The 24515-nt window shown below is 49.1% G+C and overlaps 1 protein-coding gene across 3 annotated transcripts; it reads right to left on the bottom strand.

Moving 5' to 3' along the window:
* Positions 1-381: 381 nt before the first annotated feature.
* On the bottom strand, positions 382-20508 carry LOC121271097 (CD276 antigen-like). Of its 3 annotated transcripts, XM_041176843.1 has the most exons (6): positions 20392-20508; positions 19971-20151; positions 10288-10340; positions 5996-6316; positions 4195-4473; positions 382-679 (listed from the first exon to the last, which is right to left on the bottom strand). In XM_041176843.1, exons 3-6 carry the CDS (start codon positions 10337-10339, stop codon positions 570-572), a joined length of 762 nt encoding a protein of 253 aa, XP_041032777.1. In that variant the 5' UTR covers position 10340; positions 19971-20151; positions 20392-20508; the 3' UTR covers positions 382-569. The 3 variants fall into 3 exon arrangements, with proteins under 3 accessions (XP_041032777.1, XP_041032775.1, XP_041032776.1); XM_041176841.1 differs by lacking the exons at positions 19971-20151; positions 20392-20508 and adding an exon at positions 12954-13084; XM_041176842.1 differs by lacking the exons at positions 19971-20151; positions 20392-20508 and adding an exon at positions 10923-11243.
* Between the last annotated feature and the right edge of the window lie 4007 nt (positions 20509-24515).

The raw sequence follows: 24515 nt of genomic DNA, 5'->3' as shown, positions 1-24515 counted from the left end.
CACCCACACACTCACACACTCACACACTCACACACCAACACACTCACACACCCACACCCACACACTCACACACTCACACACTCACACACCCACACACACACACCCACACACCCACACACTCACACACTCACACACTCACACACCCACACACACACACCCACACACTCACACACTCACACACACACACCCACACACCCACACACCCACACACTCACACACCCACACACTCACACACCCACACACTCACACACTCACACACTCACACACCCACACACACACACCCACACACCCACACACTCACACACCCACACACTCACACACCCACACACATACCGCCAAAAACCTCCTGCACCACCACCCTCCCCCTCCCCAGCCCCCCCAACGCCATGTGCGGCTAAGCTAACAGAGGCAAGAGTCAGACAGGCTCCTCAACCATGATGTCCGGGCGTGACCATGTCTGGCCAAGAGGCAAGGGGAAGGAGAGTGGAGATGTGGCACGCGCCAGTCTGTGTCCACCCACTGCCCGCAGCGGAGGGACATTCAGATCAGACGGAAGAATCGAGAAGGGTTTACTTCAAAGAGAGCGAGGCACCGGTTATGAGAATGCTCCAGAGGAAGGACAGCTTGCTTGCTCCAGAGGCAACCTTGATCGAGCTGGGTCCATGACCGTTGGGGTACACTGAACAAAACATGAGGAAGAGAGAAAGTCAACCATTATCAGATAGAATCTCTTGTTACTGCAGCTGAATCCTTTCACCACACCTTACACTCCCTTGCAGCAGCTGTGCCTTCCAGAGTATCGCCATCATAGTGTCACCAGAATCGTTACAGCACATAGGCCATTCAGTGCAACTTCTCTATGCTGGCTTTTCATGAGAGGAATTTATCTAGTGCCACTCCCCCACTTTCATCTTGTAGCCTAGCACATTCTTACTTAACAGGTCATAATACAATGCCCTCCTGAATGACTCGAATGAATCTGCCTCCACCACACTCTCAGGCAGCGCATTCCAGACACTAACAGTGCAGCACTCCCTCAGTACTGACCCTCCGACAGTTCAGCACTCCCTCAGTACTAACCCTCCGACAGTGCAGCACTCCCTCAGTACTGACCCTCCGACAGTGCAGCACTCCCTCAGTACTGACCCTCTGACAGTGCAGCACTCCCTCAGTACTGACCCTCCGACAGTGCAGCACTCCCTCAGTACTGACCCTCCGACAGTGCAGCTCTCCCTCAGTACTGACCCTCTGACAGTACAGTGCTCCCTCAGTACTGATCCTCTGACAGTGCAGCACTCCCTCAGTACTGACCCTCCGACAGTGCAGCACTCCCTCAGTACTGACCCTCTGACACTGCAGCACTCCCTCAGTACTGACCCTCTGACAGTGCAGCACTCCCTCAGTACTGACCCTCTGACAGTGCAGTGCTCCCTCAGTACTGACCCTCCGACAGTGCCACACTCCCTCAGTACTGACCCTCTGACAGTGCAGCACTCCCTCAGTACTGACCCTCTGACAGTGCAGCACTCCCTCAGCAGTGACCCTCCAAAAGTGCAGTACTCCCTCAGCACTGCAGAGGGCAGATCAGTGTTGAAGTTTACACTGAACACTTGGGTGGGAATAAGCCACAGTGTTCTGCTGAATAAGTAGGCTGCTTCCCACACAGCCCCAGGGTGAACATGTGGCCATCACTTCAAGCATTACAGGCAGGAACTTTTTCTGAATCTGTTAACTGGTGTGGTTAACACATGCACATGACATTTAAGGGAAGGAAGTGTGAAGTGTTTTGAGAGTTAAGAGATTTTTTTTATCAACTTGAGGTACAATTTTAACAGAGGTTGTGGAACAGAATAGACAGAGTGAATGTCTGCAATTCTAAGAGAGTAGGATATTGGGATAAAAGCAAATATTGTGAAACGTCTCTTGAAAAGCCAGTGGGACTTTTGGCAATATTAATAGTGTCCTGAAGTCCAAGAACAATAATGTTACTCTTAAACCTTGCCAAATCTCTCAACGACCAGCTGGAGGACTGTGTCCACTTCCGGTCACCATGGACTTTAGGAAGGATTGGTGAGACGGCGATTTACTCGAATGGTCCCAGGGACTCCAGTTCATGTGGAGGGACTGGAGAAGCTGGGATTGTTCTCCTTAGAGCAGAGAAGGTTAAGGGAGAGATTGAATTGAGGTGTTCAGAATCATGAGGGGGTTTGGATAGAGTCAATAAGGAGAAAGTGTTTCCAGTGACAGGAGGGTCGGTAACCAGAGGGACACAGATTGAAGAGAATCGGGAAAAGAACCAGAGGGGGAGATGAGGAGAGTTTTTTTTTGACACAGCGAGTTGTTGTGATCTGGAAGGCGCTGCCTGAAAGGACGGTGGAAGCAGATTCAATAGGAACTTTCAAAAGGGGGAATTGGATTAATAATTGAAGGGGAAAGATTTGCAGGACTATGGGGGAAAGAGCAGGGTGGGGGGGGAGAGCGTGGGGATAATTGGATAGATCTTTCAAACAGCCCGCACAATGGGTTTAATGGCCTCTCTACTGCTGTAAGGCCCACCCACAGTGCTGTTAGGGAGGGAGTTCCAGGATTTTGTCCCAGCGACAGTGAAGGAACGGCCGATATATTTCCAAGTCAGGATGGTGAGTAACTTGGGGGGGAACTTCCAGGTGGTGGTGTTCCCCATGTGTCTGCTGCCCTTGTCCTTCTAGATGGTAGAGGTCGTGGGTTTGGAAGGTGCTGGTGAAGGAGCCTTGGTGAGTTCCTGCAGTGCATCTTGCAGATAGTACACACACTGTTGCTACTGTGCGTCAGTGGTGTAGGGAGTGAATATTGAAGGTGGAAGATGGGGTTTTGATTAAGCGGGTTGCTTTGTCCTGGATGGTATTGAGCTTGTTGACTGTTGCTGGAGCTGCATAAGGTTTGTAATGTGGGAAACACAGCAGCCAATTTGCACACAGCAAGCTCCCACAAACAGCAGTGTGACAATGACCCAGATCATCTGTTTTAAGTGTTTTAGTTGAGGGACAAATATTGGCCCCAGGACACCACACTCATCTTCAAAATAGTGGCCATGGGATCTTTTACACCCACCTGAGAGGGCAGACAGGGGCCTTGGTTTAACATCTCATGCTAAATATTGTCCCTCCAACAGTGCAGAGCTCCCTCAGTACTGAACCTCTGGCAGTGCAGCACTCCCTCAGTACTGACCCTCCGACAGTGCAGCACTCCCTCAGTACTGACCCTCTGACAGTGCAGCACTCCCTCAGTACTGACCCTCTGACAGTACAGCAATCCCTCAGTACTGACCCTCTGACAGTGCAGCACTCCCTCAGTACTGACCCTCTGACAGTACAGCAATCCCTCAGTACTGACCCTCCGACTGTACAGCACTCCCTCAGTACTGACCCTCCGACAGTGCAGCTCTCCCTCAGTACTGACCATCCGACTGTACAGCACTCCCTCAGTACTGACCCTCCGACAGTGCAGCTCTCCCTCAGTACTGACCCTCCGACAGTGCAGCTCTCCCTCAGTACTGACCATCCGACTGTACAGCACTCCCTCAGTACTGACCATCCGACAGTGCAGCACTCCCTCAGTACTGACCCTCCGACAGTGCAGCACTCCCTCAGTACTGACCCTCCGACAGTGCATCACTCCCTCAGTACTGACCATCCGACTGTACGGCAATCCTTAAATACTGACCCTCAGACAGTGCAGCACTCCTTCAGTATTGACCATCCAACAGTACGGCAATCCTTAAATACTGGCCCTCCGACAGTGCAGCACTCCCTCAGTACTGACCCTCCGACAGTGCAGCACTCCCTCAGTACTGACCCTCCGACAGTGCAGCACTCCCTCAGTACTGACCCTCCGACAGTGCATCACTCCCTCGGTACTGACCATCCGACAGTGCAGCACTCCCTCAGTACTGACCATCCGACAGTACGGCAATCCTTAAATACTGACCCTCTGACAGTGCAGCACTCCCTCAGTACTGTATTGGACCTGCGTGCCTGGATTCTGGGTTCAGGTCTCTCTGCTGGGGAGCCCTTCCCATAACCTTTGGAATTTGAGGATTATGGAATTGCTGCTCACTATGGTCCTTCTGACAATCTACCCTCTTCCCTCCGTAACAAAGCAACGTGGCAATGAATCTCTACAGTTACTATAGGAGTTTGGCTCTCGCAGCCTCACCTGAGACCGAGTTATTGATGTCTTCAGTTCTGTTGGTGACGATTTGACAGGTGATGCGGTCATTACTGACTTTGACCCGAAGGACACTGGTCAGACTGTACAGTCGATGCTCGTCTCTGACGTGTCTGGTCACCACCAGATTCTCCGGGAAGGAACTGTTGTCACTTCCATTCACCCATCGCACCGCAGCCTCTGGGTAACCTCCACTGGTGGAACAGGTGAGAGTGACAACATTGTCCACTCCTCGTGTGATGTTTATCTCTGGTGTCCGGTACTGGGCTGAGAGTTGGATAAAAATCAGAGTCATTAACACAGACAAGACCTGATGCTAAAAAAAAACTCTCTCATTTTCTTTCCCCTACCTCTGCTCCTAGCTTTGGAACCCAAATCCCACCACCCCCACCTAGAGCCCCCCCTCCCCACCCCACCACCCTCCCCACCCCCCACCACCGAGCCCTGGAAGCTTTTCTGAACCCTGCATCTTGCTGTCGATTTGTGCTGGGCTATTCGACTGCAGGGGGCGTCGCAACTTGCATCCCTCTCACTCGGCAGCCGCACCCTCAATCCTTTGAGCAGTGGACAGAGGGTATAGGAAGAGGAGGAGGCCATTCAGCCCTCGGTAAGCCACAGCTCGTCTGCCTCTTAAAATTCCCTCTACCCAGCTTGGTTCCTTAATACCCTTACCCAGCAAAAAAAATAAAGAAAATCGCAGTTTGGACATTTTCAGTCAATGGCCTTTAGTGGGGGTGCGTGTGGGGAGAGAGTTCCAGATTTCCTCTTCCTCTTTGTATGAGGAAGTGCTTCCTGACATCACCCCCTGAATGGCCCGTCTCCAATTTTAAGGGACTCCCCCTGCACCCTCCCCCATAAACCACACCAGAAGAAATAGTTTCTCTCTATAGACCCTATCGAAACCTCATCTTAAACCCCTCGATTAGGTTACCCCTTAATCTTCTAGACTCGGAGGAATACAATCCTACTCTATGCAATGTAATTTTTAAAAACTAATTTATGTGATGTGGGTTTCGCTGGCTGGGACCAGCGTTTATTGCTCATCCCTGATTGCCCCTGGAGAAGGCGGTGGTGAGCTGCCTTCTTGAGCCGCTGCAGTCCCTGTGGTGTAGCTACACCCACAGCGCTGTTAGGGAGGGAGCTCCAGGATTTTGACCCAACGACAGTGAAGGTACGGCCAATATATTTCCAACTCAGGATGGTGAGTGACTTGGAAGGGAACTTCCAGGTGGTGGTCTTCCCATGTGTCTGCTGCCCTTGTCCTTCTAGGTGGTAGCGGTCGTGGGTTTGGAAGGTGCTGTCTAAGGATCCTTGGTGAGTTGTTGCAGTGCATCTTGTAGATGGTACACACTGCTGCTACTGTGTGTCGGTGTTGGAGGGAGTGAATGTTTGTGGATGGGGTGCCAATCAAGCGGGGCTGCTTTGTCCTGGATGGTGTCGAGCTTCTTGAGTGTTGTGGGAGCTGCACTCATCCAGGCAAGTGGGGAGTATTCCATCACACTCCTGACTTGTGCCTTGTAGATGGTGGACAGGCTTTGGGGAGTCAGGAGGTAAGTTACTGTCCACATGATTCCCAGCCTCTGACCTGCTCTTGTAACCACAGTATTTATATGGCTGGTCCAGTTCAGTTTCTGGTCAATGGTGACCCCCAGGATGTTGATGGTGGGAGATTCAGTGATGGTAATGCCACTGAACATCAAGGGACGATGGTTGGATTCTCTCTTGTTGCAATTTAACCCTTTCAGTTCCAGTCAAAATGAAGCAGAGGATTAATTTAAATTTCTCTTACCTATCACTTTCAGGTTATGGTGACAGTGAGAGACTTCTTGATTATTCATTAGCACACAGTGGTAGGAGCCTTCGTCATCAAGGCGAATGTCTCGAAGTTTGAGAGAGAAGTTGCCCCGTGCTAAATTGCCAATGAAGAGTGCTCGGCCAGCATAGCTGGACTTGATCTTGTCGCAGTTACTTCCGTCTGTGCAATAGGCTTTCATGAAGACCGGTTCATCGCCCTCCTTTTGCCAATAAACCCTCCCAACAGAGCTGCCTCCTGTGCTGCATGGAAGGATGACTTCCCCACTGTAGTGTGCGGTGACGCTGAACTCTGGGCCTGCGAAAGGAAGGGAAATCGGTCAACCCCTCGAGCAAAAAGAGAAGCCAGAGAATGGGTAGAATGGTTACAGCGCAGAAGGAGGCCATTCCCCCCACCCCCCACCCCAGCCCCGCCTGCCTTTTCTCTTAACCCTGCAGATGTTTCGGACAACGATCCAATTCCCTTTTCAAATCCTTAATTGAATCTGCAACCCCCACCCCCCACACGCTCTCAGGCAGTGCATTCCCAGTCCCAACCACTCACTGCGTGGGATAAAAAATTCTCCTCATGTCTCTGTCGCTCCTTTTGCCAATCGCCTTAAACCTGAGTCCCTCTGTTTCTCAATCCTCCCCCTGTAGGGAAGCCAATGACCAAGGTAGTCCAGAGACCCAAAATAACGCTACCGGGGGACCTGGGTTCAAATCCTGCCAGGGCAGATGGTAGAATTCGAGTTCAATAAAAATCTGGAATTAAAAGTCTAATGATGACCATGGAATTATCGATTGTCGTAAAATCCCATCTGGGTCACTCCTGGCCCTTTAGGGAGGGAAATCTGCTGCCCTTACCTGGTTGGGCCTACATGTGACTCCAGACCCACAGCAATGTGTGGTTGACTCTTAAATGCCCTCTGAACAAGGGCAATTCGGGATGGGCAACAAATGCTGGCCTAGCCAGCGATGCCCACCTCCCATGAATGAATTTAAAAAAAAAAAATGGGATTTTTTTGCTATCCTCTCCATCCAGATCCCTCATCATTTTGAGCACCTCTATCAAATCTCCTCTCAGCTTCCTCTTCTCCGAGGAGAACAGTCTCACATTCTCCCCTCTACCCACCCAACTGAAGTTCCTCAACCCCTGCAACCATTCTCGTGACTCTGCACCGGCTCTAATACCTCCACTTTGTCCCTGAAGTGCGGAGCCCAGAACTAGACACAATAGTCCAATGACCCGACCCCGCCCAAACTGCTCTCTGGGGAAGAGGATTCCACAGACTAACAGCCCTCTGAGAGAAGAAATGCCTCCTCATCTCCATCTTTAATTGGGAGGCCCCCTTATCCTGAAACTGTGCCCCCGAGTTCTAGAGTCCCCCACGAGGGGCAAACATCCTTTCAGGCGTCCACCCCGTCAAGAACCCCCCCCCTCAGAATCTGATGTGTTTCAATAAGATCGCCTCTCATTCTTCTAAACTCCAGTGGATACAGGCCCAACCTGCTCAACCTTTCCTCCTAAGACAAACCCCCTTCACCCAAGGAATCAGCCGAGTGAACATTCTCTGGACTGATTCCAATGCAAGTCTATCCCTCCTTAAGTAAGGAGACCAAAACTGTACACAGTACACCAGGTATGGTCTCACCAATGCCCTGTACAGCTGTAGCAAGACTTCCCTATTTTTATACTCCATCCCCCTTGCAATAAAGACCAACATTCATTTTACCTCCCGAGTTACTTGCTGCGCCTGCATGCTGACTTTTTGTGATTCATGTACAAGGACACCCAGATCCCTCTTTACTGTAACATTCTGCAGTCTCTCTCCGTTTCAGATAACATTCTGCTTTTCTATTCTTGCTGCCAAACTGGACAAGTTCACATTTCCCATATTATACCCCACCTGCCAAACTTTTGCCCGCTCACTTTACCTGACTATGTCCCCTTTGCAAACTCTTTGCATCATCCTCACAGCTTGCTTTCCTTGCCTAGCTTTGTGTCAGTAACAAATTTGGCTACAATGCAGCCATCCAAGTCACTGATATAGATTGTAAATAGTTGAGGTCCCCAGAACTGATCCCTGCAGCGCTCCACCAGTTACAGCTTGCCAACCCAGGCATCATTCCAGGAGCTGACTCCAGCACAAAGAGAGACCCAGACGGTATGTAGTACAGGCAGCTGCAGCGCATCAATTATATTTCCTCGGGACTGTTCTTGGTTTTGGAATCAGTGTATGGTAGCTGAGCGGTTATGTTACCTGATCAGTAATCCTGTCACTGTGACTAATTACCCAGAGGTATGAGTTTCAAATCTCACCATGGAACTTAAGTTCAGTTAATTGAATAAATCTGGAAGACTACTGCATTGTTGCAGTTTACAACAATCGCAGCCTGGCCTCACCCACGATACTCTGATGGGCGAATTTCTGACCAAACCTCAGAGCCCGGTTCAGACACAGGCACTGGTGAGGGGATGTGAGGAGTTTCACATTGGCAGATGATTTGCTTTTGCTGATCCAAAGAAAGGAACTAACCTCTAACTGTCCTGAAGATTTGCCTGCCGTAGCAATTAGCCTCTGACTGTCCTCATGATGTGCCTCACAGCAATTAGCCTCCAACTGTCCTCAAATATGCTGGTCAGCGTAATTAGCCTCTTATTGTTCTCGGGGTGTGTCAGTTCCATAACTTAGCCCCTGACTTTCCTCAGGCCGTATCTCATTGCAATTAGTCCCTAACTTTCTTCAAGCTGTGACGGTTACAAAAATTGGTCTCTTTACCGTTCTCAGAAGAGTTGGTCACAGCTACTAGGCTCTAAGTGTCCTCTTGAGGATACATCTGCCACAGCAATTAGCCTCTGACTATCCTCAAGCTGCGTCTCACAGTAATTAATCTCTGACTGTCCTCAAAATGTTACAAATGGCTGAAGGAGGGTGGAGAACTGGCAGTTATACTCCCCTCTGGATATTTCTTTCTATTGACACATCCCCCCCCCCTCCCCCCCCCGCCCCCAACCCGCCAGCTGAAACAACCCATTGAATGCCATTGAAAAACAGTCAATATTTTGGACTTCCTAGAACCAGACAGCACAGGAGGAGGCCATTCAGCCCATCATGCCTGTGTCGGCTCTTTGAAAGACCTATCCAATTAGTCCAACTCTCACCCCTCTGCTCTTTCCTCCACAGTCCTGCAAATTTCTCCCCTTCAACTATTCCTCCGATTCCCCCCCTTTTGAAAGTTCCTATTGAATCTGCTTCCACCGCCCTTTCAGGCAGTGCCTTCCAGATCACAACAACTCGCTGTGTCAAAAACAAATTCTCTTCATCTCCCCCCTCTGGTTCTTTTCCTGATTCCCTTCAATCTGTGTCCCTCTGGTTACCGACCCTCCATAGAACCATAGAAACATAGAAAAGTTACAGCACAGAAGGAGGCCATTCGGCCCATCTTGTCCATGCCAGCCCGAGGACACCCAGGTGTCCTTTCTAATCCCACCTTTCTGCACCCGGCCCATTGCCTGCAGCTTACAGCACTTAAGGTGCAGATCCAGGTACTTTTTAAAAGAGTTTAGAGTTTCTGCCTCTACCACCAATTTGGGCAGCAAATTCCAGACACCCACTACCCTCTGCATAAAAAAAGTTCTTCCTCATGTCCCCCCTACACCTTCTGCCACTTATCTTGAATCTATGTCCCCTGGTTCTTGAATTCTCCTCCAAGGGAAACAATTTTATCCTGTCCACTCTAGCTATTCCCCTCATAATTTTGTACGCCTCAATCAAGTCACCTCTCAGCCTTCTTTGTTCTAAGGAAAGTAACCCCAACCTATCCAATCTTTCCTCATAGCTACACTTTTCTAACCCTGGCAACATTCTTGTAAACCTCCTCTGCACTCTCTAAAGAGCTATTACATCCTTCCTGTAATGCGGTGACCAGAACTGCACACAATACTCCAGTTGTGGCCTCACCAGTGTTTTATACAATTCCAACATTACATCCTTACTTTTATATTCAATACCCCTGCCATTGAAGGAGAGCATTCCATAAGCCTTGGTCACAACCTTGTTTACTTGAACTGCTGCCTTCAGGGACCTGTGTACTTTTGGCATTCCTGTTACTGGAAACAGTTTCTCCTTGCTGAGTCCATCCAAACCCCTCATGATTTTGAACGCCTCGATTCAATCACCCCCTTAACCTTCTCTGCCCCAGTCTCTCCATGTAACATCCTCACTCTGATCTGGTTGAGCTTTCTGTCAGCCATTACAAACAGGATAAGGTCAATCAAATACCCACCTTCCTCAGCCCTGAGGACTAACACACACAGCCCAAGAAAAAACGCCTTCATCCTGAAAGAGAAGAGAAATGTTCCGATTAAAGCGCGTATTTCAAACAGAGCATGGTTCAATTTTATGTGACACTCTTCTGCTCTGCACCTACCAGACCATCCCCCCACCCACCACCACCACCCCCCCCACCCCCCAAGCAAATCCCAAATCCCAATTCCTCAATCTCCCCACCCCCTTAATCTAGGATACTGCACCTTCAAACCTGTGAGTGCTGCTGTTTTTTTTTTCCAAACTTGGGATTTTTGCATTTTGAAGAAGCCAGTCAACTTTTCGACCTCGAAGGGCATCGCAGCATCTGATCTCTGGCAGCTTTGCTGGCTGAAATCTAACACCTATACTTGCCCCGGCCCCAACCCCAACCCCAACCCCACCCACCCTCGGCACACACCCGTTCCCCTCTCCCCCTCCCTGCTCTGCGTTCACGGGGGAGGGGAGAGGGGGATAGCCCACTCGTATCCCTGTTCCTGAACCAAAGCCACTGCTGCACAAGTGTGTGGGTAATGGATCAAAACAGGAACCAGTAGTGAGAAAGAGAGAGAGAGAGAGAGAAAGAGAGAGAGAGAGAGAGAAAAGAATGTTTACTTATAATTGCGGCTATTGTCATCTCAAGATATCAAGTCTGCATATCAGGTAAATTGAGGTGGAGCTGAACTCTAGGACAATTGGCTGGAGTCGTATCTAGCACAGAGGAAAATGGCTGTAGTAGTCAGAGGTCAATTATTTCAGTCCCAAATGATTGTTGCAGGAGTTCCTCAGGGTAGTGTCCTCGGCCCAACCACCTTCAGCTGCTCCATCAATGACATTCCTCCCATCACAAGATCGGAAGCCGGGGTGTTCGCTGATGGTTGCACAATGTTCAGCACCATTCGCGACTCCTCAGATACTGAAGCAGTCCATGTCCAAATGCAGCAAGACCTGGACAATATCCAGTCTTGGGCTGGCAAGTGGCCAGTAATATTCGTGCCACACAAGTGTCAGGCAATGACCATCTCCAACAAGAGAGAATCTAACCATCGCCCCTTGATGTTCAATGGCATCACCATCACTGAATCCCCCATTATCAGGGATGAAGGGATATGGGGCAAAGGTGGGTATGTGGAATTAGTTCACAGATCAGCCAAGATCCCATTGAATGGAGGAACAGGCTCGAGGGGCTGAATGGGCCTCCTCCTGTTCCTGTGTAACAGGCTCGAGGGGCTGAATGGGCCTCCTCCTGTTCCTGTGTAACAGGCTCAAGGGGCTGAATGGCCTCCTCCTGTTCCTGTGTAACAGACTCGAGGGGCTGAATAGCCTCCTCCTGTTCCTGAGGGAGAGAAAGAGAGAGAATCAATAAGAAAGACAGAGAGAAACTCTGAGCAAGAAATAAGGAGTGAATGAGGAAAAGAAATGAAGAAAGAGACAGAGTGAGAGAGAGAGAGTGTTAGAGAGAGATAGAGACAGAGGGAGAAACAGAGAGATGGAGAGAGAGAGACAGAGAGAGAGAGTGAGAGACAGAGAGAGAGAGTGAGAAAGACAGAGAGAGAGTGAGAGAGAGACAGAGAGAGACAGAGAAAGAGAGAGACACAGAGAGAGAGAGACAGAGAGAGAGACAGAGAGAGAGACACAGAGAGAGAGAGACAGAGAGACAGAGAGAGACAGAGAGAGAGAGTGAGAGAGAGAGTGAGAGAGCGAGAGAGAGAGACAGAGTGAGAGAGAGAGACAGAGAGAGAGTGAGAGAGAGACAGAGTGAGAGAGTGAGAGACAGAGTGAGAGAGAGAGACAGAGAGAGAGTGAGTGAGAGACAGAGTGAGAGAGTGAGAGACAGAGTGAGAGAGAGTGAGAGACAGAGTGAGAGAGAGAGAGAGACAGAGTGAGAGACAGAGAGACAAAGGGAGAAGGAGAGTGAGAGAGAGAGATGTCGAGATAAAAAGAGGTGGAGATTGGGGGAGAAAGAGTTAGAAAAGGAGAGTGGCAGAGATAGAGAGCGAGAACCAGGGACGGAATGGAACAGAGAGAGAATGAGATGAGACTGAGAGGGAGACAGAGAATAAGATACATTGAAAGAGAGAGATAGAGAGAGAGCGACAGAGACAGAGGGACAGATAGAGAGAGACAGGGATAGCAGGGGAAAGAAAAAGAGAGACGGGAGAGAGAGAGACACACACACACACACAGACAGGGAGAAAGACAGAGGGAGAGACAGACAGACAGAAAGAGAGACAGACAGAGTCAGAGGGACAGATAGAGTGGGATAGAGGTGGAGGGGGAAAGAAACAGAGGGAGAGACAGGGAGAGAGAGGCACACACAAAGAGATAGAGACAAAAAGACAGACAGACAGAGATACTCAGACAGAGAGAGAGAGAGACAGAGGCAGAGGGACAGATAGAGAGAGAGAGATAGTGAGAGAAACAGAGAGAGACACAAAAAGTGTGAGAGAGAGAGAGGCAGAGAGACAGACAGTGAGAGAGAGAGACAGACAGCGAGAGAGAGAGACAGAGAGCGATAGAGACAAAAAGAGAGAGAGAGAAAGTGACATTGAAACTGTTGTGAAACTGACTCGACAGCTGAAACTCCTGAGCAGTGAAACTGTTTTTATGCAGGAAACGCTGGACTGGAAAGTGAGAGAAACTTACCCTGAGAACTGGGAATACCACATTGCAGAGAGAGTGAGAGCAATGCACATGCAGTCAGAAGAGCACTCCCAGCCCTAACAGAAACACTGAGAATCAGAAACTAATATCCAAGTTTCAACACCACATTCCAGACTAGAGCCAAAATGCGGATGTTACAGCTAATCAGAAAATTGGAGGCGTGGTTCATGCGCTCCCCACAGTCCAGTTCATTGAAGTTAACGCTTTCACCCCTCAGTGAACACTTGCTTTCCAACCTTTCAAACAGAATTGATGGAAGTTCAAAACAAAAACAGAATTACCTGGAAAAACTCAGCAGGTCTGGCAGCATCGGCGGAGAAGAAAAGAGTTGACGTTTCGAGTCCTCATGACCCTTCGACAGAACTTGAGCTCGAGTCCAAGAAAGAGTTGAAATATAAGCTGGTTTAAGGTGTGTGTGTGGGGGGCAGAGAGATAGAGAGAGAGAGAGGGGGGGGTGGTGTGGTTGTAGGGACAAACAAGCAGTGATAGAAGCAGATCATCAAAAGATGTCAACGACAATAGTACAATAGAACACATAGGTGTTAAAGTTAAAGTTGGTGATATTATCTAAACGAATGTGCTGATTAAGAATGGATGGTAGGGCACTCAAGGTATAGCTCTAGTGGGGTTTTTTTTATTTTTTTTAAATTTTTTTTAAATAATGGAAATAGGTGGGAAAAGGAAAATCTTTATAATTTATTGGAAAAAAAAAGGAAGGGGGAAACAGAAAGGGGGTGGGGATGGGGGAGGGAGCTCACGACCTAAAGTTGTCGAATTCAATATTCAGTCCAGAAGGCTGTAAAGTCCCTAGTCGGAAGATGAGGTGTTGTTCCTCCAGTTTGCGTTGGGCTTCACTGGAACAATGCAGCAAGCCAAGGACAGACATGTGGGCAAGAGAGCAGGGTGGAGTGTTAAAATGGCAAGCGACAGGGAGGTTTGGGTCATTCTTGCGGACAGACCGCAGGTGTTCTGCAAAGCGGTCGCCCAGTTTACGTTTGGTCTCTCCAATGTAGAGGAGACCACATTGGGAGCAACGAATGCAGTAGACTAAGTTGGGGGAAATGCAAGTGAAATGCTGCTTCACTTGAAAGGCGTGTTTGGGTCCTTGGACGGTGAGAAGAGAGGAAGTGAAGGGGCAGGTGTTGCATCTTTTGCGTGGGCATGGGGTGGTGCCATAGGAGGGGGTTGAGGAGTAGGGGGTGATGGAGGAGTGGACCAGGGTGTCCCGGAGGGAGCGATCCCTACGGAATGCCGATAAGGGGGGGTGAAGGGAAGATGTGTTTGGTGGTGGCATCATGCTGGAGTTGGCGGAAATGGCGGAGTATGATCCTTTGAATGCGAGGCTGGTGGGGTGATAAGTGAGGACAAGGGGGACCCTATCATGTTTCTGGGAGGGAGGAGAAGGCGTGAGGGCGGATGCGCGGGAGATGGGCCGGACACGGTTGAGGGCCCTGTCAACGATCGTGGGTGGAAAACCTCGGTTAAGGAAGAAGGAGGACATGTCAGAGGAACTGTTTTTGAATGTAGCATCATCGGAACAGATGCAACGGAGGTGAAGGAACTGAGAGAATGGGATGGAGTCCTTACAGGAAGCGGGGTGTGAGGAGCTGTAGTCGAGATAGCTGTGGGAGTCGGTGGGTTTGTAATGGATATTGGTGGACAGTCTATCACCAGAGATTGAGACAGAGAGGTCAAGGAAGGGAAGGGAAGTGTCAGAGATGGACCACGTGAAAATGATGGAGGGGTGGAGATTGGAAGCAAAATTAATAAATTTTTCCAAGTCCCGACGAGAGCATGAAGCGGCATCGAAGTAATCATCGATGTACCGGAGAAAGAGTTGTGGAAGGGGGCCGGAGTAGGACTGGAACAAGGAATGTTCCACATACCCCATAAAGAGACAGGCAGTTGTTTGAATCCTCCCCAGTGTCCCTAAAGCTGCAGCAGCCCTCCATCCCGAAATAATTATGTGGCAAATTTCCAATTCTGATCCCAGTTTATATCTTCTTCATTCCAGTCTCTGCGTTAGACACATCGGAAAACATTTATTTCACCATCAAACACTCCCAGGACAGGTACAGCACGGGGTTAGATACAGAGTAAAACTCCCTCTACACTGTCCCCAACAAACACTCCCAGGACAGGTACAGCATGGGGTTAGAAACAGAGTAAAGCTCCCTCCACACCGTCCCCATCAAACACTCCCAGGACAGGTACAGCACGGGGTTAGATACAGAGTAAAACTCCCCCTACACTGTCCCCAACAAACACTCCCAGGGCAGGTACAGCATGGGGTTAGAAACAGAGTAAAACTCCCTCTACACCGTCCCCATCAAACACTCCCAGGACAGGTACAGCACGGGGTTAGATACAGAGTAAAACTCCCTCTACACTGTCCCCAACAAACACTCCCAGGACAGGTACAGCATGGGGTTAGATACAGAGTAAAACTCCCTCTACACCGTCCCCATCAAACACTCCCAGGATAGGTACAGCATGGGGTTAAATACAGAGTAAAGCTCCCTCTACACTGTCTCCATAAAGCACGGGGTTAGATTGGGATTAGCATTGACCAGAAATAAATACTGTGGCTACAAGAGCAGATCAGATGTTGGGAATCCTGCGGTTAGTAACTTACCTCCTGACTCCCCAAAGCCTGTCCACCATCTACAAGGCACAAGTCAGGAGTGTGATGGGATACTCCCCACTTGCCTGGATGGGTGCAGCTCCCACAATACACAATCCAGGACAAAGCAGCCCCGCTTGATTGGCACCCTTTCCACAAACATTCATTCCCTCCACCACCGATGCACTGTAGCAGCAGTGTGTGTACCATCTACAAGATGCACTGCAGCAACTCACCAAGGCTCCTTAGACAGCACCTTCCACAACCACTACCATCTAGAAGGATAAGGGCAGCAGACACATGGGAACACCACCACCTGGAAGTTCCCATCCAAGCCACTCACCATCCTGACTTGGAAATATATCACTGTTCCTTCACTGTCGCTGGGTCAAAATCCTGGAACTCCCTCCCTAACAGCACGGTGGGTGTACCTACACCACAGGGACTGCAGCGGTTCAAGAAAGCAGCTCATCACCACCTTCTCAAGGGGCAACTAGGGATGGGCAATAAATGCTGGCCCAGCCAGCGAAGCCCACATCTCATGAATGAATGAAAAGAAATGATGAAAGGGTTTCGATCGGGTAGATGTAGAGAAGATGTTTCCACTTGTTGGGGGGGAGACCAGAACTAGGGGCCATTGATACAAGATCACCACGAATAAACCCAATGGGGAATTCAGGAGAAACATCCTTACCCAGAGAGTGGGGAGAATGTGGGACTCGTTCCTACAGGGAGTGGTCGAGGTGAATATTAGCGATGAATTTAAGGGGGAAGCTGGATAAACACATGAGGGAGAGAGAAAGGGAAGGATAGGATGATGCGGTGAGATGGAGAGGAGGTGGGAGGAGGCTCGTGTGGAGCAGAAATACCAGCACAGAGCAGAAGGGCCGAATGGCCAGTTTCTGTGGATTAGATTTCATATTTAAATCACAAGATTTTGTCACAATGAGTGAGGATGCAGTTGTTGATGATAACAGGTCCGATAGAGTCTCCCCATTTCAATGAAGTTTTAATTATATTAGTTATTCAGTCTGGCGATGTGAGCACCACTGGCAATGTCACCCTTTATTGCCAGTTGCCAACTGCCCCTAAGCATTTACCACAACCCGCTCATTGCTGCTGTTAAGCCTGCTTGGGACATGTCCCAGCAGTTTCTCCCCCATCCTTGTGACTCAGCATCCTGAACACTTAGCAATGACCTTGGTGTTGATGCACTCATTGTGGATGGAGATTTTAAGCTATATAATGTTATTGGAACTATTTTGTTTTAAACGGAGGTCTAATGTGTGGGATTAAGGTCAGCGCACCTGGGTGATCTGGTGAGTAGTCGTTTTGAGATGTAAACAGGGACCGTGGTACATTTGCATTTTGTTGAATAGATCATTCAAGAGTGGGAGTGAAATCTGGCACACAGTTAGCAGAGACCAAGCAATGTTTAAATTACTCATAAGATTGGTGCCTGGAAAGGGGTTTTATTGTTCGAAGAGCTGGGAGTTCAAAAGACCTGGTGATACAATGAGAATTTAAATTCTAATTCTAAGGTCTAATGTGTGGGATTAAGGTCAGCGCACCTGGGTGATCTGGTGAGTAGTCGTTTCGAGATGTAAACAGGGACTGTGGTACATTTGCATTTTGTTGAATAGATCATTCAAGAGTGGGAGTGAAATCTGGCACACAGTTAGCAGAGACCAAGCAATGTTTAAATTACTCATAAGATTGGTGCCTGGAAAGGGGTTTTATTGTTTGAAGAGCTGGGAGTTCAAAAAACCTGTTGATACAATGAGAATTTAAATTCAAAGAGAAGGCCAGGTATGCCAGAAAGCAGCTTTCTGTGTGTGCAGATCTCCCTCAGTACTGACCCTCTGACAGTGCAGCACTCCCTCAGTTCTGACCCTCTGACAGTGCAGCACTCCCTCAGTACTGACCCTCTGACAGTGCAGCACTCCCTCAGTACTGAACCACCGACAGTGCAGCACTCCCTCAGTACTGACCCTCCGACAGTGCAGCACTCCCTCAGTACTGACCCTCCGACAGTGCAGCACTCCCTCAGTACTGACCCTCCGACAGTGCAGCACTCCCTCAGTACTGAACCACCGACAGTGCAGCAATCCCTCAGTACTGATCCTCTGACAGTGCAGCACTCCCTCAGTACTGAACCACCGACAGTGCAGCACTCCCTCAGTACTGACCCTCTGACAGTGCAGCGCTCCCTCAGTGCTGACCCTCCGACAGTGCAGCACATCCTCAGTTCTGACGTTCCAACAGTGCAGCATTCCCTCAGTACTGAACCACCGACAGTGCAGCACTCCCTCAGTACTGACCCTCTGACAGTGCAGCACTCCCTTAGTACTGACCCTCTGACAGTGCAGCACTCCCTCAGTACTGACCCTTCAACAGTGCAGCACTCCCTCAGTACTGACCCTACGACAGTGCAGCGCTCCCTCAGTACTGACCCTACGACAGTGCAGCGCTCCCTCAGTACTGACCCTCCGACAGTGCAGCGCTCCCTCAATACTGACCCTCCAACAGTGCAGCAATCCCTCAGTATTGAGCCTCCGACAGTGCAGCGCTCCCTCAGTACTGACCCTCCGACAGTGCAGCACTCCCTCAGCACTGACCCTCCGACAGTGGAGTGCTCCCTCAGTGCTGACTCTCCGACAGTGCAGCACTCCCTCAGTGCTGACCCTCTGACAGTGCAGCACTCCCTCAGGACTGACCCTCCGACTGTGCGTCACTCCCTCAGTACTGGCGACACGACGGTCAGGTCTGGTTTATGGGTCTCCAGTTTTTGCGATGGAGTCTTACACCGACTACTTCCTGACTCAGTGCTGAGGGTGATCTTATTGCCACCACTAAATGGACTGAGAAGCCTGAAATAACAATGTAACTGATTAACTTTTGTCTGATTACGATTATGCTTATCACGGTGTGATAATGTACATAAGTGATGATGGGGTGAAGTCAAATTGGCCTTTATTGAATTTGCTGACTTCCTCCTTGTGGGAATCATTAGGGTTGTGGTAATGAATAAATAGTTGTGGCCAATTGGCATCTGAAGCAGTTTGACATCATACATGCGTATAATTCCTGTAGGAAAGATACACTCAGTATAATGACCAAGAACGTGCACTCATCAGAGAGCTGGAAGTATGCCAATGGTAGTAGTAACTAATATCATCATGCTACTAATACAATGGACCTCACTGAGGGAATCTTGAAACATCTTTTTTCATGTGATTATCCTGGTGATCAGGGGAGTGAGAAGCCTTGAAACAGTGTGAAGAAGCAGCTGTGTGATGCTTATCAACTACGTGGAATGTTTGGGGACCTTGTCACTGTCAAAAAGGGAATTTGGAAAATTTTCAGCCCCTTTCGCAACTCCTCAGATACTGAAGCAGCCCATGTCCAAATGCAGCAAGATCTGGACAATATCCAGGCTTGGACTGACAAGTGGCAAGTAACATTCACACCACACAAGTGTCAGGCAATGACCATCTCCATCAATAGTGAATCCAACCATCACCCCTTGACATTCAATGGCATTACCATCACTGAATCCCCCACTATCAACACCCTGGGGTGTTACCATTGACCAGAAACTGAACTGGACTAGCCATATAAATACTGTGGCTACAAGAGCAGGTCAGAGGCTGGGAATCCTGTGATGAATAACTCACCCCCTGACTCCCCAAAGCCTGTCCACCATCTATAAGGCACAAGTCAGGAGTGTGATGGAATACTCTCCACTTGCCTGGATGAGTGCAGCTCCCACTACACTCAAGAAGCTCGACACCGTCCAGGACAAAGCAGCCCCGCTTGACTGGCACCCCATCCACAAACATTCACTCCCTCCACCACCGACGCACAGTAGCCGCAGTGTGTGTACCATCTACAAGATCCATGCAGCAACTCACCAAGGCTCCTAAGGCAGCACCTTCCAATCCCATGACCGCTACCATCTAGAAGGACAAGATAGATGGGAACACCACCACCTGGAAGTTCCCCTCCAAGCCACCCGCCATCCTGACTTGGAAATATATCGGCCGTTCCTTCACTGTCGCTGGGTCAAAATCCTGCAGCTCCCTCCCTAACAGCACTGTGGGTGTTCCTACACCGCGTGGACTGCAGCAGTTCAAGGAGGCAGCTCACCACCACCTTCTCAAGGGGCAATTAGGGGCGGTAATAAATACTGGCCCAGCCAGCGAAGCCCGCATCCCGTGAATGGATAAAAGCAAAGGTCTGTCCATGAGAGGGTGACATCACCATTGACCACTCATGGAGCTGACCTTGCAGGGAGTGACCAGTTCCTGTTCGCCACAGGTGGTGCCAAGCTTCTTTAGTGCTGCATAGAGGGGTGTAAGAAAGGCGTACCTTACCTTTTCCCTTGCCGCACAGTTGAAGGTTGGGCAATGCGTCAGAAGTTATATCTTTTCCCCTGGGTGTCTGATCAGTGCTTCAGGTGTGAATAGGGACTAGTAGAATATCGTTCAGTAACCACGTACTCCTGTTGTCTCCCGGTTGTGTTAAAGACCTGGGCGATAGAGACCATTCATTTATCTGTGGGTTAAAGAGATGGTCGACATGTGGCAAGGCCAGGGACTGTGCAAGATTTAGCTTTGTGAGCATCATCCAGACAACTAGATGTGCAAACCTTTGTTCTCATAGGTTAGAGTAAGACAGGGAGCTGGATAAAACAGACCAGTTGTTCTATATTTTAAAAGGTAAAACACGAACTGAATTGGGAACATTCAGCCTTGCAGGGTACTTAAAAGATGCGGACACTCCTGAACTGTTTACCTTGATGTGTTCAGTGTGATGTTACCTGCCTGTCCATCAGCTGTCAGTCTGCTATTCACACCCTCGCGATTCAGAAACATATTTCAATTAAGGTCGTTGGAGAATTTTATAATCCCACACCTCTGCCAGCGTCGTTATTTATTCTGTGCAAATCTGAACGCTCGCAACAGCTTGTGTGTTACCCAGCAAACACTTGATACGCACCAGGATAGCTAACCTTTTACCGTTTGCAAACTGCTGGAAATGTATGCAGAGAGCATGCGAGGAGTGACTCTGCTCAACCAGTTCCAACAAGACTGAGCAATCTCACCATCTCACCACAGCAGGTGAGTAAGAGACCCGCTGCAAACTGGGTTGGCCCTCCTCCAAAAATATGTCTCTGCGGCTGATTAAGTGAAGCCCTGGGATGAATCAGCTCTGGTCAGGTAGGTGGTTACTGAGAATTGGAAGCAAAGAGCCTTTAATCTCCTGCTGTCGACTCTCAACCAACCTGCTCGATCAGGTCCATATTATTTCTCCCTCTTAAGCTCATGGGGTCTTTTTGGGCCTCTGTCAACTGATCCTGAGGAGGCTCAGCAGGGCAGGTCCTTTTTTTAACCCCTCCTCTGCCCCGGCTGGAGAGCCTAGAGAGAGGGAGGGCGGGGCTGGGTCACAGTCTCAGGAGAAGGGGCCGGCCATTTCGGACTGAGATGAGGGGAGGTTTCTTCAGTGGTGGGGGGGTGGGGGGGGCGGCTGTGAATTCTCTACCCCAGAGGGATGCGGACGCTCAGTGGTTGAGTCTATTTAAGCCTGGGATCAATGGATTTTGGGGCACTGAGGGAGAGGGGGGGTGGGGGGGGGGGAAGGTGGAGTGAGGTAGAAGGTCAGCCATGATCACATATAATAGGGAAGCAGGCTCGAGGGGCTGAATGGCCTCCTCCAGCCACCCCCATTTCCTATGGGAACATGTGACAACTACACAATGCTGGGATGTGTGTGGAGAGGAAAGATCCAATTGTTTTACAGTTGGATATAATGGGAATTTGCAGTATCAAGGGGCAAGGACAACTCTTGGCAGCAACTGTTTGGTGTCTCTCCCCTTCCTTCACAGAAACAACTCTGTTCAGTAAGGCCCATGAATGCTGCAGGAGCTCTTGTCTCCACACACTCCCTGTGTCCCCTGCAGTGGAAATGTTTCTTGTTGAAGATATTCGTGTCAAAGAGTTGGGTAACAAACACAGTCGAAGGGTCATGAGGACTCGAAACGTCAACTCTTTTCTTCTCCGCCGATGCTGCCAGACCTGCTGAGTTTTTCCAGGTAATTCTGTTTTTGTTACAGAACATAAACCTCACCCTGAGGCTGGCTGCCATGTTAACCCAACAAACAAGGTGGCATTGTGCCAATTCCTCATAGCAATCTGTAGCTACCTCACTGCAGGATAGATAGACAGACAGACAGAGAGATAGATAGATAGATAGATAGATAGACAGACAGACAGACAGACAGACAGATAAATAGATAGATAGTTATATAGGTAGAAAGATAGATAGATAGATACATAGATACATAGATAGACAGACAGACAAATAGATAGATACATAGATAGACAGACAGACAGATAGATAGATAGATAGATAGATAGGTTGGCAGATGGATAGATAGATAGACAGACAGACAGACAGATAGATAGATAAATAGATAGATAGGTAGATAAATAGATAGATAGATAGAGGGATGGATAGGCAAACAGTCAGACAGATAGATAGACAGATGGATAGGTAGATAGACAGACAGATAGACAAACAGATAGATAGGTAGGTAGATGGATAGATAGACAGACAGACAGATAGATAGATAGATAGATAGATAGACAGATAGGTAGATAGATAGATAGATAGATAGATGGACAGACAGACAGTTAGACAGATAGATAGATAGATAGATAGATGGACAGACAGACAGTCAGACAGATAGATAGATAGATAGATAGATAGATAGATAGATGGACAGACAGACAGACAGACAGATAGATAGATAGATAGATAGATAGATAGACAGACAGACAGATAGATAGATAGATAGATACATAGATAGATAGACAGACAGACAGACAGATAGATAGACAGATAGATAGATAGATAGATAGAAAGACAGACAGACAGACAGACAGATAGATAGATAGATAGATAGATAGACAGACAGACAGACAGACAGACAGACAGACAGATAGGTAGATAGGTAGATAGGATGTGTGATTGTGTGTGCGAATATGTGAGTGGATGAAAGTGAGTGAGTGTAAGTGTGAGTGTATATGAGTTTATGAGTGAGTGTGTATCTGTCAGTGTTTAAGTGTAGGTCTCTCTCTGTGTGTGAGTGCATGTTGATCTGTGTGAATCTGTGTCTGTGTTCATATGTGTGTGTGTGTGGGTGTGTGTGTGGTTCGGGTCTGGGTCTGGGTCTGTGTCTGGGTCTCTATGTGGGTCTGCATCCGTGTTTGGGTCCTGAGCGTCCATGTATAGGTCGGGATCTCAGTTTGTGTTTGTGTGTTTGTCAGGGTCTGTGTCTGGGTTTCTGCCTGGGGCTGTGTCCAGCCCTGCAAACGCTGAACTGTCTATCTATGCTGTTGTCCTTGAGGAAGAGGAAGTGAAGGCATTGACAGTAAAAATGAAAGCTTTGTGTGAGCTCAACATCCACTTTGCTAGGACAGAAGGAAATGGAGAATTTGACAAGTTTAGCACTTGACAGTCTGTGCATTGACAGGCGAGGGCACTGTGTCAGGGCAGGTAGGAGGTATTGACCTGGTCTGAGTGCTCAAACACCAGGGATTGATCTGGAGATTAATTCAACACATGTTTATCGAATGCTATCATTACCCACAGACAAATAAATAACTTAAACATGAAATAATGAGTCTCTCCATCAGGGACCCTGTTTAAAGAGGGAGTCCCTCCATCAGGGACCCCTTTGGAAGAGGGAGTCTCCCCCTCAGGGACCCCTTTGAAAGAGGGAGTCACCCCCTTAGGGACCCCTTTGTAAGAGCGAGTCACCCCCTCAGGGACCCCTTTGAAAGAGGGAGTCACCCCCTCAGGGACTCCTTTGAAAGAGGGAGTCACCCCCTCAGGGACTCCTTTGGAAGAGGGAGTCACCCCCTCAGGGACTCCTTTGAAAGAGGGAGTCACCCCCTCAGGGACTCCTTTGAAAGAGGGAGTCACCCCCTCAGGGACTCCTTTGGAAGAGGGAGTCACCCCCTCAGGGACTCCTTTGGAAGAGGGAGTCACCCCCTCAGGGACTCCTTTGAGAGAGGGAGTCACCCCCTCAGGGACCCCTTTGAAGACGCGCTTCCGTCAGAACGATAACGAGGTGAATCTTTCTTTGTGTTTGTTTGAAGCGCGTCCGGAGACAAATAGAGAAGCTGTGGTTTGTCTGGGTGGAATAGCACATTCTTACTAATTTTAGATAGTTCTTGTGTACTGCTCACCCAAAACCTGTTCCTCATGGAAAGAGTGGTTTATACAATCACCATACGTTTGTCTGATGTCATTGCTGTGCCCCTATGACCTCAGCACGCTTCCGTTGGCTGAGGTCAAGGGCTTAGGAAAATTGTGACGGCTGCATCCTCGAGAGATTAAGAGGCGAGTTGTTGTGATCTGGAAGGCGCTGCCTGAAAGGGCGGTGGAAGCAGATTCAATAGCAACTTTCAAAAGGGGGGGAAATCGGAGAAATACTTGAAAGGGGAAAAATTTGCAGGGCTGTGGAGGGGGGAAAGAGCAGCGGGGTGGGGGAGAGTGGGAACTGATTGGATAGGGCTTGCAATGAGCCGGCACAGGCAGGATGGGCTGAAAGGCCCTTGATGTTTGATGCTGTTGGCAAATAGAAGTTGGTGTGGTTTAGGGTTTAGCGAAAGATGACGATTCGGGGGGGGAATTCTGACTCGTCACTTGCTCCCACCCACAGTTGGTGCAACTTAATCTCACCCGCACGACGATTGGCGTCGAGAGAAATTCCCTTCAGCGTTTGAATGTGTGAGGAGCGACTGAAACGGCGCTCCAGAGTTTTCTCTGGAGTCACAGAATTCACCGTTTCATTCTCATTGTCCCGCTCTCTCTCGACTGGTTTACACCAAGGGTTACTCAGGATTATACGG

Source organism: Carcharodon carcharias, chromosome 29, assembly GCF_017639515.1.
Source record: "Carcharodon carcharias isolate sCarCar2 chromosome 29, sCarCar2.pri, whole genome shotgun sequence".
Classification (NCBI taxonomy): Eukaryota; Metazoa; Chordata; class Chondrichthyes; order Lamniformes; family Lamnidae; genus Carcharodon; species Carcharodon carcharias.
Note: the sequence above shows the minus strand (reverse complement) of the source record. Positions and strands in the feature narration are given on the sequence as shown.